At 35.8% G+C, this 16,324-nt stretch overlaps 1 protein-coding gene across 3 annotated transcripts in view; it reads right to left on the bottom strand.

Annotated features, from left to right (window-relative positions):
* Window positions 1-5,857: 5,857 nt before the first annotated feature.
* The window catches only part of ccar1 (cell division cycle and apoptosis regulator 1), a 96,179-nt gene continuing 85,712 nt past the window's right edge, over window positions 5,858-16,324 (bottom strand). For all 3 annotated transcript variants that reach the window (XM_028795946.2, XM_028795949.2, XM_028795948.2), the window contains exons 22-25: window positions 12,369-12,489; window positions 11,719-11,904; window positions 9,350-9,555; window positions 5,858-6,340 (exon numbers count right to left, since the gene is read on the bottom strand). In XM_028795946.2, the coding sequence (XP_028651779.1) occupies window positions 6,281-6,340; window positions 9,350-9,555; window positions 11,719-11,904; window positions 12,369-12,489 (573 nt within the window). In that variant the 3' untranslated portion in view covers window positions 5,858-6,280. The remainder of the gene's footprint in view (window positions 6,341-9,349; window positions 9,556-11,718; window positions 11,905-12,368; window positions 12,490-16,324) is intronic.

Here is a 16,324-nt window from a genome sequence, read left to right as displayed (position 1 = left end):
CGTCCCCCCCCCCACCCCCATATATGAACCTGTCCAGAGAGGACCAGACATCTTTCCACAGGTGCCAATGGTGCAAAATTTGCTTGAAGCAAAAGCAGAATTCTTTTTGTGAAATTTTCTGTGAAGTACCAAGTTTTGCTTTCGATTTGATTTTGCTGATCAGTAAAGGAGGGTCAAAGGAAAACTAAATCCAGAAACCCCCTTTAGATGCTAGAAGCAAACTTAACAAAAAATCAAAAGAACAGCTGATGGGAGAATAGAAACAGAAAGGACGGGCAAGAATGAAGTGGCCAAGGGTGTCGCTATATACATGAAAGAGAAATGCGCATGCAGCTTACAGAGGATACCCGGGTTCAAGACACTGCTTACCTGTACCCCCTGTAATCTTCTTGATAGTCAGGGTGTCCCATCCAGAGTAGGCCCCATAGCCATTGACCTTTTTTGGTTCTCATTTTATTTTGCCAGGTTCCTCTTGATAAATTTTTCAGCCCGTGGCATGTTTTGAGGAAGGAGCCAGCAGTCTGTCTGTTAGGGCATTTCTTTTGTGTGGGTTTTCATAGCCGTAATGAGGCACTAGAATTGTCAAGTGAATTATTGATAATGGCACCGAGTTTTATTGAATAAAGAAGAATAGGCAACAAGCATGTTAGGGGCGCCACTAGGCCTCACTTTACACTCATTTCATTTATTACAAGTGCCGCCTGAGGTTATTCTCTTGTTCTTGGCTGCTGATGAGATGCAAGGTGGCTGAGCTATTAAAATTAAGTGATTATATTTTAATAAACCATCTGTCCATCCTCCTTTCTTGAATACACTTTTGCAGGAGTCCCATCCAGGTGAGGCTCCTACTGCTGCCAAGAAAGGCTCTGTCAGTTGTGGTTGGGCAGAGCCTCTTTAGACAGGAACCCACCAAAGAAGGGGTACCACTTCATCACAGGCCTCACGGATATACCAACGCACACACACACACGCCATAAATCCACCAATTCAGCTAAGATCCCAGTCTTTGGGATACAGGAAAAAACTCAAGAGGCATGGCGAGAACATGCAAACTCCACAGAGACAGTCTGGACCAGCAAGCTGGGAGTCAAAAGCCTGAACCACTGTACAGTCCAGTTTTGAAGTAATAAACTTCAGTCCCTTTAAATTAAAGTCCATCCTTCTTCCAGACCTGCTTCTTCCATTTTTTGGCCAACTATAGGGGATGGGAACAGCAGGTTTAAAAAAAAAAAAAAAAATCAAGTTACAGGTGGAATTTGAACTTTTTGACACCCCCAATTCATTCACTGTGCTCTGTGAGTCTCCATAAAAAATATCAAGCACTGTACTCGTATACCCGGAACCAGCTCTGGCCCCCTTCACCAAAAAAATGAATGGATTGATGAATAGTATGGAAAATGTTTGGTAATATATAAATAAAATAAAATGAATAAATTTTAAAAGAGAGCAATACAGAAAGTGAAGTCCTGTCCCTTGAAACCGACCACCTTCTGCTTTCAGCGTGACACTGAGCTGCTTGAAGTAGTTGTCACAGACTGTTGTGTCATTTCTGCCATCTAGTGGCAGACCTTGGAATAACCTGAATAATTCGGCAACTGATCAATCCAACAATTGCAGACAGACAGCTCATGTAATGCCCCAACATCACAAAACACCCTCAACGTCAGTCACGTAACATCAATCGCATTAGTCTATAATTAATATTAGGGCCCTGTGACATTATGGTTAGGATTAGGGTTGAAGGAGGGTTAGCGGAGTCAAAAGGCGTTTTGTAACCGACATTGTGGGCATTACCTGACCTGTGTCATACGTACTGCAAGCTCCACCAAGACCCTTTTCCAACTGAAAAGGAAGACGAGGATGCAACACAATTCAAAAAGTCCTTCAGTGATACACCACCATGTTCTAATGGTCCCACCTGCAACCCTGGACATACTCAAAACAGAAAACTTTATATAAACACAGCAACTGTCTGCGTAAATCTTTGCTCTGTCTGTGTGTGTGAGATGTTTTGTGTTGTGATGTCCCCTGCATTTTGTTTTTATTATACACTAGCTGTCCCCCCGCATAGTAGTGAAATAGGGCAATTTTTTAAATTCAATAAACAAACAGGTACTGCTAAGTGGAGGTAAGGGATGCTCCAAAACGTGGGCAGAGGTAGACCGAGTGGAACAGAGGCTGGCACGTGAGTGAGTGAGGAGGGTCCTGCCTGGTTCACATTTTTAAGTTACTTTGGAATTGATCGTGTTTTTTGTCTTATTATATATTACTAATTGTGCATTTTGTTTAAAGTAGAGCTGTACTGAATATTTGAATTTGTACTCAGCCAAATAATGACAAAATTAGAGCATTTATTTTTTTAAATAGTTAAATTAAAAAATGTAAACGTTTATGTTAAAAATGCTATTTCCGGAGGGACTGCAAGATACCGACAACAAATTAATTATTCAGTCGCAGAAGTTAGGCCCAACCGAAAGTTCAAATGCTCATAATAAATTGCCATTCCTTCCTTCATTCATATGAATATTGGAAGCTTTCAGCAATAGAATTTTCAATGGTCAACCCTTCACTGACAAATACAGAAAAACACAGCAGTGTGGAAGTTGTTGATGTTGACTGTGTGCAGTCTTGGTGATTTGGCAATTTCATGTTGTTCATCAGCCATGGCAACACTGCTTATCACGTCACAAGTTCAAGCACCCTGTAGAAATTGGCATAATAAAATATGAATGTGAGCGGGGAGTACACATTCTTTAAAAAGACAACTTGTTTGACGGAGTAAAGAAAATCATGGCATAGGAAAGCAGCAGTGCTGAAGCTTAATGAGTAGATGCACAGACAAAGTTTCAATAGTCGAGGATATGGTATTTGAAAAGCTGAATTGTTGTGTTTGAGCCCCAGTACAAGGTACAATTCTCACAATTTTTTTGGTGAGAAAAAAAAATCTTCCAGATAAGTATGAAAATGTTTATGTAAAGGTTAAAAGTTGTTTGCATGATGCAAAGGAAATCTCATTTCTCACAGCAGACACATGGGACATCTCAACGCAGCACACTCTGCGCATTGTCAGGTTCAAGGATAAGTTTGGTATTTTTCAAGTCGAAGTTATTTCTTCACAAACATGGTACATATGCATCTGCCAGGCAAAATTGTGTTCAAAGTCTAGCAACTTTCAAGTTTAAAAAAAAATATACAGTAGAGTCTCGCTTATCCGACAAATGGGCCGGCAGAACGTCGGGTAAGCGAAAAAGCCTATTAAACGTCATATAATTTTACAGCCTAACACAGTGGAACCTCAGTTCACGAACATCTCTGAACACGTACAAATCAGGTTATGACCAAAAAGTTCGCCAAACTTTTGCCTCTGTGCACGACCACACACACGGTATAGGAACAAGCCAGTTTCCCTTTCGGTTTGTGCGCGCCGATGATTTCCACACGTGTTCGGTCTCTCCCTGTGCAGCGTTAGAGAGAGAGCGCGAGAAAGAGAGACACAGACACATACACACGCGAGAGAAACACACGCGAGAGAAAGAGACACACACGCGAGAGACACGCACACACGCATGTGTGCGTGAGAGACACGCACGACAGAGAGGGCCAGCCATATAATCCACTGTAATCATGTTTTACAACAAAACAGAAAAATTTAACTGAAAAAATGAACTTAGCAACAAAAAATAGACTACGCTCACAACTTGCAGTTCTTGTTGCCGATTGATGCGTTTTTTTTTTTGCGGTGGGACGTCAGATAATACAGAATGTTGGATAAGCGAGACTCTACTATATATATTTTTGCCCACACTGGTGTGTTCCATTTTAGTTAATGAGGAATGGGTTATACAGGGTGGTCCAGATCTAACTATGCAACCTTTAATGCAATGCAATAATTGCATAGTTAGATCTGGACCACCCTATAGGTGGGAAACAAAAACCTTAAAACTTAACTGAATACATTAATTTAAGACAGTTGTCTTGCAATTATACACACACATTGTAAAATTGCTTAATCATGTCATTTCTGTACAGAAAAAGCTTACGAGATTCAGATATTTCAAAATAAAACTAGCTGTGCACATTACCACAGCACTTGCCGTCTTCCACTAACCTTTCACCATCCGTTGTGGGGCAGTGACTTCCTCCAAATGAGACCAGATCAGAGTAGACGGTTTATGCCACTGGGTTGGTTTTGTTATGATTTACTTCTACAAATGTGTGAACTCATACAAACGAATAGAAACAGAAAACATATCCTTACCTCAAGAATAACAGCACCAGGAATATGTGATAAAATTATTTCCAGACCCCTTTCATTGTCACAAATAGGCCTTGGAAACACGGAAGGCTGGCTTCCTTTAGTTAAAACTCAAACAGGACATATTTGGTAAGTTTTATTTTTCCAGTGCTACATTGCCTCCATTGTAAAGCGTCAGTGCCGTCAATATTTTTTTTTTTTTTTTTACGTTCATAGAAACTACAGGACTTTGGAACACAATTTTGCATGTCACAAACACGACTCCCTGTCATGAAGATGTTGTCACATGGTGGAACTCTTTATATTACATGCTTGAAAGATTATTAGTACAGAAGCATAGAATTATCTTCTTTACGAGTGAAGAAATCTCAAATATGAATTTAACTTCCTTTACTCCATCTCAATGGCAGTTAATGTTTTACACCTATTTGAAGAATTAACTACAGATATTTCGAGTGTAAAGCTTTCATTTCTGTAGATATTCCAGCAAATAAGGCCCTCACTCAGTATTTGAACAATCACTTGTGCAGTACAAGTACAGACAGTGTAAAACAAATGGTGGAGAAACGTGAAAGATTTCAGGAATGATTAAGCAAATCCACCCCACACTGTTTCAACTACACTCAAACTACATGTTTTCAAGTAAAATCTTTCATTTCCGAAATTACATCAGCTGAAGCGAAACATGTCTCACAAGCTGTGAGAGAGACTGATACATATGCACAATAAATAAGTGAGCCTCTGACAACATACACCCCCTACAAAACAAAGCTAACAATCAGTGCAGGGGTACGGTCTTACTGGGATTATTTAGATTACAAAAACATCAATGGTTTAGAATTGCTGCCATGTGAACAACAATATTTGACCTTGTATTTCAGACAACAGTATTTCACAAAGTGGCAGTGTTCAGATTTACTTCATTCTCTAGAATATGCCAAAGTCTTTTCAGGAACTTCAGCTACAAGTGTATGTAGCAAGTGAAAGATGATTTAGCATTGCTAGTAATGTTTGCTCAGTATGAAGATTTAGTCTCCTTCCAGATTGAACAGAAGAGTTATTTCTGAAGTGGAACATGAACTTTTTTTCATCAGTAGAAGCAAGAAACACTGGTATCTCCAAAATTAAACTGTATAACTTGCGTATTGAGATAAAAATACAGTTTTTGTATTTTCAAGTTTTCAGTTTAGTTTATAAAAAATTTAATTTGGTGTCAAACAAACAAATAACAATTTTATAGAATTAACATATTAAACACATAGTACTGTGAGCAAGTGCGTCTGTTTCGATTAATGTACTATTTGTATTTGGCCTCCCTGAAAACTAAATATTCGAATTAGGGACGTACTGAAAATCAGGTTTTCACTATTTGGGCAAATACAAAGTATTGTGTTATGTTAATAGTATTTGTCATGTTGTGTGCTTTGTGCACTAGGTAATTAAAAATAGCACCCTGGCTTAGATATCCGACAACAAGGCCTTACATTTTGCCAGATTTCTACAGAAAAATAAACTTACTATGAAGAAACTTTAAACCTGCTGTTCTACATGCTCCCATTTCCCTATTAAAAATAAAAATAAAATATCACTGAAGACCAAAAAAAAAATTATTTTTTTTATTCATTTTCTTACATAATTGTAGGTGCGGGAGGACAAACGATTTCCTCTGTTAACTTAAATTCAATGTTAAATGCCTTATACCAAAGACTGTAACAATAATTTCAAGTAAACAAATTATTGTATAGTGCATCCCTTCCATAAAATGTAAGTCTTATTAGCTTTAAAATATTACAATTCACCACACTCCCTCTTTCATGTGAAAGGGCAGTAAGTACTTCATAAATTATGAAGTGGTTTACATAAAGAACACTTCTTCATAAAACTATATGAGGGAGTTTTGTAGGGAACATAAAACAAAAAAATAAAATGCAAAAACATGCATCTTTTCATTCACATTCATTCCTTTAGCTCTCTTATGTACAGTAATATTTAGACCACTAGACAAAGTTAAAAGAAGTTGGGTAGTCATTCATCAGAACCATTCTCTCTTGATGATTGGCTGTTTTCTTCAGACTTAGATACACCCTGCAAAATAAACGACAGACAAATTGACTAAGCGTTAAGCAATTAATTCATGAACAGACATGATTAACAAGATCATTTGAAAAGCAATCTTCTGAACAATTTAAATGATCACAAGCAGCCTCTTTCCAAGGATTTGTTGCTAAGTCAACACTTTATCCCATTCCATTTCCATCTCCAGTGTCTACACAATTTGCTGGTTTTTTAGATTTAAGGGGGACCAACTCGCTTTTACATTGGCATACTAAAAAAATGACAGCATGACTGGATGTAATAATAATCATAGTAATGCTACACTTAATATAGCACCTTTCATTAGGGCATAAAAACACAAAAAACTTTGACAAACAAGAGACTATTTGGTCCATCAAGGTGGTTTGATTTGCCACGTTACCAAAATATCTTGTCTAGATCCTCTTAAAAAAAACTTAAAATTTCACAGCCCCCAATGACACTGTGCAATTACATGATAAAATAAACTCAATGAATAATTAAATTCAAACAAACTATACAAATATAATGAAAGCAAAACTGAGCAACATAGTGTATCCGGAAAGTATTCACAGCGCATCACTTTTTCCACATTTTGTTATGTTACAGCCTTATTCCAAAATGTTGACAGTTCACGTCAGAGCACAAACCAAGCATGAACTGTCAACTGTGGGACCTTATATAGACAGCTGTGTGCCTTTCCAAATCATGTCTAATCAACTGAATTTACCACAGGTGGACTCCAATGAAGCTGCAGAAACATCTCAAAGATGATCAGGGGAAACAGGAGGCACCTGAGCTCAATTTTGAGCTTCATGGCAAAGGCTGTGAATACTTATGTACATGTGCTTTCTCATTTTTTTTATTTTTAATAAATTTGCAAAAACCTCAAGTAAACTTTTTTCATGCTGTCATTATGGGGTGTTGTGTGTAGAATTCTGAGGAAAAAAATGAATTTAATCCATTTTGGAATAAGGCTGTAACATAACAAAATGTGGAAAAAGTGATGCACTGTGAATACTTTCCGGATGCACTGTACATAATAAAACACTAAAAATAAGAAAAGCTTTAACAAATAAGATAAAGAAAATCTACATTCAATTGGTGTATGCATGCACACTAAGATTGCACAAGGCTTTTTCAAACTGTTGCTTAGTAAATCCGGGTTTTCCTTTGTTGGAGCTCCAAACATTTACATGTCTTAGCTGTCTTTTGCTCTACATGTATCATTTTAAAACTTTAAATATGTCACTCCTTCAATATCTGCTTAAAGACATTTTTGTGGTCCTAGCACTTAAGACCCAAAATGCATATACTGTTGTACCCAGTTACACTAAGATTAGCACTCTCTCCTGTTATTTTCCCTACAAAGCACAAATGTTTTATATACTACAACAAACTATGTCGTAGTACTTATTCTTAATGTACAGTGTTTCATTTTAATGGTATGCTTGACTCCAACTGAAGTAAATGTAGCTCCACAGAAATTTGAATTGTTACATCAAATCCAGTAATTTCTTACATACCACACATGTATACAATCTCCAAGCATGGTTACATGCTCTCATATTGACTACTCCTTGTTTAACTATATATCAGGTTTCCTCCCCTGTGCCATATACACTGATGGGATAGATTTCCATGATCCTGAAACTGAATAAGCAGGTTCAGAAGATGAATGGATGCAGGGGCAGATGGTCAAAATGCATTTTTAAATGATCATGATAAACACAGAATAGAATAAAATACAGTAAGTATTTACTTAGAATTATAGCCTTTAGGAGGACACATGCCAAACCTCCAATGAGGACGGCAGTAGATATTCAGTATTAGACAGACAAAGGTGAAACTAACTAAGTGGAAGTGGCACAGCTAGTTTATCTCATTGACACGTAATTTAATAAGAGGTTGATAACCTTATTCCTTTAGTTATGTGACTGGTCTTTGAAAGGACAATGCATTCAACATAAGAAATGTGTTCATTCCTTTATATAAATCATGGAAAGTCTCATCTCATAGAAGAATAGGAATAAGTGCAAACCCCACAGACTGTCACAGAACTGATATTAGAAAATGGGCTCACAAAACTCCAAGGCAGCTGCACAAATCACTGAGCCATCACAGTGACACATAACGAATTACAAGCTGCAACAGCATTGTGTGCTGTGAAATTAACTTACTACTGATTATTTGATAGAAATACAAATAATAAAAAAATAAAAATAATAAAAATTGATAGATACACTGATGATAATATTTTAACAGTATGCATATATTGTATGAAATTAAGTTTACAGTGTACCCAGGATACATAAAGTGCATTTTTTCTGAAATGGCTCAGCGCTTCAAAATGAAAGTGCTTCAATTAACATTACTTGGAATAAGCCAAGTTGCTGTGATAAGTTGAAAAGACCACATGGATTTACGGTAACTGGACACAAGGGGGGGGGGGGGGATTGGGGGGGGGCGACAATAGACAAAAAACATTGCTTAATATTTGAAACCAAACTAAGATTATTTATAATGGCCAACAAAAAAAAAATTAAACAGAACATCTTGATGACTGCTCACTTGTTTTTCCTGCCTTGCACTACCCAATGACTGCAGTGATAGGCAGGTTAAGACACTGGATGGATGGATCTTGATGACTCATTTGATCATAATGTCAAAGTTTTCAGAGCACTAAACTCAATTTCCAAGTGTGAAGAATATAAATGTTACGTAACCAATTAGTTGCAAGATTACAAAACAGAGGTTTCCCTTTGGGAAAAAAAAATATTTCTTTGTATTAATCAAATTTAAAATTGGCCTAGGGTTTTTATTGTTTGTTTTTGCCTAATAAATAACATGTCCTATATGAAAGTTTGATTATATGTAGATCTTCTGTGATTCACCCAGTGAAATGAGAACTTTAAAAACAGCTATTGTTTAAGATATGACAAAGAGTCCACATGGAGTAATAAAAGCTGTAACATCTACAGAAAAAAGTTAAACTTATACAGATACAAAAAACTGACAAACCTTTTTTAGAACATTTTGGAGTTCTTCCATAACTTTACTCAAACTTGAAGCTGTTTTATGCAAGTGTTCTTCATAATAGGATTTCTGTTGCTCTGTTGTTTTCAAATTTTCTTCAGCCTGGGAAAGGTAATTTTTGATTTCTTTCAGCTCGGAAGATAGGTTTTTGTTCGAAGTTTCCAGTTGTAATATCAACTTATTATCTTCACCTGAATTGAAAGATATTATGTAGTATTAATTATAATGCCAAAAAATTAATAGCCAAGTAAACTATCATTACAAAGATTTTTTTTTTAACTTGTCAAAGATACACATGCACCAACCAGCAAAACAATACAATATCTACTTTGGACATCTAACATTGGATAAATTGTAAAGCTACCCTAAAATTTTCAAGTCTAAGGTATTTAACAAAAAAAATTGATAATAACCTAAGGCAAGAAGTCTCACTTTGCATTTCAAAGGCTAAATTCAATTTGTACCATTCATGTGTGCCATTGAAATAACCTCTAACTTTTTTTATCCATTTATTCTACATCACATTTTCAAAGAAATGCATTTTTGCAAAAATCTGTACCATTTTACACTTTCCCAAACATTTTGTTATTTAATGATGGTTAATAATATGTAAGTATCTATATGAAAAACAGAATGTGTCTGTATATTCCCTATATAATCCTACATCATTTGACTGATTTGGGCCAAATTATGCATAGCTGCTCTCTAGGATCATACGAACAACATGAACTATTGTGGAAACCAACATTTTGTCCCTGGCATTTTTTTTTCCACCACTGTGTGCTACAGTTTGCACTCCAGTGCCACCTGCTGGCTCAGAGCAAATGAAACATCTGACTACGAACTGTCTAGACAGGACAGTGTTCTTGCTGGATTATAACCATGGAGTTACCACAATTATGGAATCCAATCAGACACAAAAACAACAAATTCTTGACTCGCAAGAGCAGAGACATTGATAGAGAGGCAGTGTAGATGGCGGACAGGACAGCTAGCAATAACAACTGGTCACAATTTTAAAAAAATGCATAAAACTTTGTTTTCTTTCCTTAACTCATTCTATAAATAAACCTGGGCAGTGTTGGGTACTTTGGACAGTATTTCAAGATTTTTTTTGAAGTCGAATTGATTTTTTGAGGATTGTGGCATACATTCGTTTTTCCAGAAATGAGCACCTGAATTATATAATAATAATAAAAAATGTTGCCCTAGCTGCTTAGAACTGCGGCCAATTTACTTTGAAATACAAGAATAATTAAATATGAAATATGATCACTGCAAAGTTGATATTATTCATGGCTATTCATTTGAGTCTGGAGACTGCATACATAAACAAATAGTGTGTTCATATCATTTTTGCAAAAAGTATTTGTGATCCTGCATCATCCCTGATCCTTCATCATTTTTGAAGGGCAGGTTCCCTCTCTACTTTAATCATTTTCTTCACTCAATAACTTTTTAAACCAGGAGTGTGGTTACATGTAGCCAACTTCAGGAATGGTACAGCTGCAACTGTGTTGTGATTCCAATTTGAAAACTCAAGGTATACTTTTTTTGCTGGTGAAATTATAATTTTTCTGAACACTTAGACAAACATTCCCATTTTATATCACTGAAAAAGTGATCAGATTGTTAGCCTCACTACGGAAAACATCTGCATGATCTAGAATCCACTTTATAGGATCATTATTGTCATGTCTACAGAGAACAGTGAAATTCCTACCTGCATGTGCTAAACAGCATGTAGCACATCACCTCTTGATTTGCCTTGATTAGTGACTATGACTAACTTAACTTGAAATTTCTGTTTTCCTTACCTGAAAGAACTATCTTACTTAAATCCTGTCAGTCAGCATCACTTTTATATGCAAGTCAAGAAAATAAACTGCCTTGGCCTAGTCTAAGAACTGATTCAGGTCATACATGGATTAGCAATACTCAAGGCCTAAAAAGCAAAAGTGAACATATAAAGTTTTGGGAATTCAAATTAGCTTAGATTTTCATATTCCAATAATCACCTTTTGAATTATCATACCAATGGAGGGCTATGTATCTTAGGGTTTGTACGCTACTTCTTTTCAAAACAACTTGCATTATGTGTTCCTTGAAAGTATTTTTGAAGTAAATCTTAACCATTTTTTGTGGTAAGAATCATCTGTAGTGTACACTTTAATCATCACAATTTCAGCAATCTTTAAGCTGCACTGCGGGTCATGGTTTAAAATGCATTTAGAAGATCCTGCCATATTACATTCATTAAAATCAGTACTACAATTAAATATTCTGAGCTAGCTTCTTAATGGTTGTTTTAAATATAATTGGTCCAGAAAACCTGCGTATTCCCTGTTACAGACCTTGCTTGGTCTCTTGACACTGAAGCTTCTGCTCGATTTCCTCTCTGGCTTTTTCACTTTTCTCCAGCTTCTGCATCAAGCTCCCAATATCTACCATTGCGCCATTATAAATTATAAGAGTGCCCGAGTCAGGAGATTCATTCTTCTCGACTGCCAATTTATGACATGGTAACAATGCCTTATTTCCTAAAAAAAAATAAATCAAAATTTATAATATATTTAAAAATTAAAAGTCTTTTTATTTCTCCAGTTTAAAAATCACACCAAAATATCACTGAAAGAGCAGCTGCTTTTAAGGCTTGTAGTCCTGACCTAAGCATAGTAAATGCTAAATATTCAGTAATTAATAATTCACAGTTCTTTTTCACAAGAGGAAAATTTGTCATTTGGCAGATTACAATATGAAAATAAGACCTCTACATATTTTGGAAACAAACATTTGTTTCAATCTATTGTCAATATTTTGACAATCTGGATATAACAGAATAAACATTCACATTTCCTTTAGCAAGATTTACCACTCCTAAAATGTTTTGAATGAGATGTAAAAATTTACAAGAAATCAGCAATTTGCATTAAATATAGGATTAATAGTTTAAGTCATTGAAGCAGTTCCAACCATATGAGAAAACTGAGGACCACAGACATACCTAAAAGACTCTCTTGAGGAGGTTCATTTACAAAAGGAATTGCTTCATCTTTGGCACAGTCAGTTAGCTTACGGTAAAAGCAAGATTCCCGAACAACAGTTTTATTTAACAGCTTCTTCACCTATATGTTTTTGGGAGGGAAGGAAGGAATTTAAAAATTTTTTAAATTAAATTTCAGTCAGCACAAAAACACAATTAAAATATTTAATAACAAAAATGGAAGATGCTATACAGGTAACAGATTTAAAAATTCTTTGCAACTCCTCCTCCAGTTTACATTTTGCTACTCAGGAACACTGGCAGAAAGCTTTTATGCTTCAAAAAATACAAATAAACCAATCTATGAAGTAGTGACATCACAATACCAGAATTTCTGTACTCGATACTAGTGATGAGCGAACACTCACAGAAATGTCTGGGATATTGTCAGACTCAGCGAAAATCATTTGTCCTGGAATGTAAGATTGTCGTATTTTAAAAACTGCAGACAGTTTATATTAAGTTTTCATTTTGCACAAACAAACCAGGATGTACTACAAGTCAGTTTAACTACAGGGGTAGTTCACATTGAAAGTAACTCTCTAATAATCTCACCAGCCTCTTTATTAGGTACACCTCGCTAGTACCGGGATGGACCCCCTTTTGCCTTGAGAACTGCCATAATTCTTTGTGGTACAGATTCAGCAATGTGCTGGAAACATTCCTCGGGATTTTGGTCTATACTGATATGATAACATCACGTAGTTGCTGCAGATTTATCGGCTGCATGTCCATGGTGTGAAGCTCCTATTCCACCACATCCCAAAGGTGGTCTGTTGGATTAAGATCTGGTGACTGTGGAGTCTATTTGAGTACAGTGAACTTATGTTCAAGAAACTAGTTTGAGATCATTTCAGCTTTGTGACATGGCACGTTATCCTGCTCTAAGTAGCCATCAGAAGATGGGTATACTGCAGTCATAAAGGGATGGACATGGTAAGCAGCAATACTCAGGTAGGCTGTGGCATTTAAACGATTCTTAGTTGGTACTAAAGGGCTCAAAGTGTGCCAAGAAAATATCACCCACACCACGAGTCTGAACTGTTGATGCAAGGCAGGATGTTTCCATGCTTTCACATTGTTGACTTCAAACTCTGACCCTACCATCCGAATGTCACAGCAGAAATCGAGACTCATCAGACCAAGCAATGTTTTTCCAGTCTTCTGTTATCCAATATTGGTGAGCCAGTGAGAAATATAGCCTCAAGTTGCTTGTTCTCAGCTGACTGGAGTGGCACCCAGTGAGATGTGCTGTGTGTTCAGAGATACTCTTCTACATATCTCAGTTGTAACAAGTGGTTATTTGAGTTAATGTTGCCTTTCTATCTGCTCAAACTAGTCTGCCCATTTTCCTCTGAAATTATCAGAGGAATGGCATCAACAAGCATTTTTGACCAGACAACTGTCGCTCACTGGATATTTTCCCTTTTTCGGACCATCCTCTGTAAACCCTAGAGATGGTTGTGCATGAAAATCCTAGTAGATCAGCAATTTCTGAAATACTCAGACCACCCCTTCTGGCACCAACAACCATGTCGTGTTCAAAGTCACTTAAATCATCTTTCTTCCCCATTCTGATGCTTAGTTTGAACGACAGCAGGTGGTCTTGACGATGTCTATACGCCTACATGCATTGTGTTGCTGCCATGTGATTGGCTGATTAGATATTTTCATTAACAAGTAGCTGAACAGGCGTACCTAATAAAGCAGCCAGTCAGTGAATATTCTTCCTGTATCGCAATAGTAATTTATAACTTTAATGTATCTGTTTCAGTCAGATTATAACAATGATAGAGTCAATTTATAACTTGGGAACAGAAAAACAGTGTGGGGGCACATACAGGATTGAAGAATCTGTGCACAGCCACCTATCAGAAGGAAAGCTAACCAATTAAATGTGTGTAATGTCACATGTCCTGGAGCTCCCATGTGAAATTTCAACGTAAGCAGTGACCCGCCTGAAGGAAAAGGGGCAGAATGACATGGGAAGCAACATCAGAAACCAAGACATGTTAGAAGAGACCACTTTGTCTGAACATTGGCAAATATAGCTTATGCATCACGAAGAATTTTCAGGAAGAACTTAAAACTAATGTTGAATAGCTTATAATAGTACAATGGAGTCTTAATTGTCAGTGCTAGGGAAGCATTTCACAACTATGCTGGATTGATTACTGTAGCCAAAAATGTGACCCTATCTGTGACAAAGCAGTGCTAACCACTGCATCACCACAAACAAAACACCACAAAGGGCCACAAACTGACAATAAGTATAAAATTATATATATATATATATATAAATATCTCATTGTGCTCACAGGGTTCTAACCTTAGGGCACACATTACCCATCCAACAAAGTGGTGGCATGAGATAGGCTCGTTCCTTTGTTTGAAGTTATAGCACTGGATGTCAACGATCAACTGGGTGAAAACAGTAGAAACTCCATGTAAACAGTAGTAAAACTTTCATTATAATAAAAATTTCACTAGGTCACGTGTTTTCTTTCTTGGTGAGCGGGTGGGCTCCTTTAAGGCTTGTTTTGGATTGTAGCTCTATACAAGTTAGCCATGCGCCACTGGGCTGTTACAGCACAGGGATCGTGTTATATATCTGTTGACAGTACTCATTCTCAATATGATCACATAATTTACCCCTCAAATGAAAATACTGCAATTTTGTGGGGTTTTTATTTTGGTTCCTATTTGGGCTTGGAAAGAATTATGAGGCACTGGGGAAAAAACATGTTCATCCAATTCGGCTGCAAGGTGCATTTACAGGAAAATATTCTGCAAACAAGGTCTCCTACAAAAACAGCATACTGACTGCAAAAAACACTTTGGCAAACTTTGCCCATCAATACCATACCATACTATATACCAACAGCAGTGGAATTTCACAATGCCAGAGCAAAAACAGAAAACTTTTTTTTTTTTTTTTTTTTTAAATAAAATTACCGTTATTATTGAAGTGAATAACCGTGTGTTGTAATATAACAAACTAGCAAAATACCCGCGCTTCGCAGCGGAGAAGTAGTGTGTTAAAGAGGTTATGAAAAAAAAGGAAACATTTTAAAAATAACGTAACATGATTGTCAATGTAATTGTGTTGTCATTGTTATGAGTGTTGCTGTGTTTTATATATATAAAATACACACACACACACATATAAACATATATATACATATACACATATATATACATATCTACATATATACATATACACATATATATACATATCTACATATATATATATATCTACATATATATATATATATATATATATATATATATATATATATATATATATATATACACATATACACATCCACATATCAACATATATATATATATACACATATATACACACACACATATATATATACACATACAGATATATTTTATTTTTACTTGGTTAACTTGTGGAGGGTGTATCCTGTAGCAAAGCCCTAACTTTTTTCGTGAAAGGCCGTTTCAGTCAGTAAGTCTTATGTGTGTGTTTATGTATGTGTGTATATATATGTAGATGTGTATATGTAGATATGTATATATATGTATATAAATGTTTATGTGTGTGTGTATATTATATATATATATATATATATATATATATATATATATATATATATAAAAGACAGCAACAGTTATAACAATGACAACACAATTACATTGACAATCATGTTACGTTATTTTTAAAATGTTTCCTTTTTTTTTCATAACCTCTTTAACACACTACTTCTCCGCTGCGAAGCGCGGGTATTTTGCTAGTATATATATATATATATATATATATATATATATATATATATATATACACACATACATGCAGTTTTAATAACACAGAAATCAATATAAACATTAACATCATTATCATATGAGAATATGAAGTAATATATAAGAAGCACATTTCATATAAATAT

Source organism: Erpetoichthys calabaricus, chromosome 2 (genome assembly GCF_900747795.2).
Source record: "Erpetoichthys calabaricus chromosome 2, fErpCal1.3, whole genome shotgun sequence".
Lineage (NCBI taxonomy): Eukaryota > Metazoa > Chordata > Cladistia > Polypteriformes > Polypteridae > Erpetoichthys > Erpetoichthys calabaricus.
Note: the sequence above shows the minus strand (reverse complement) of the source record. Positions and strands in the feature narration are given on the sequence as shown.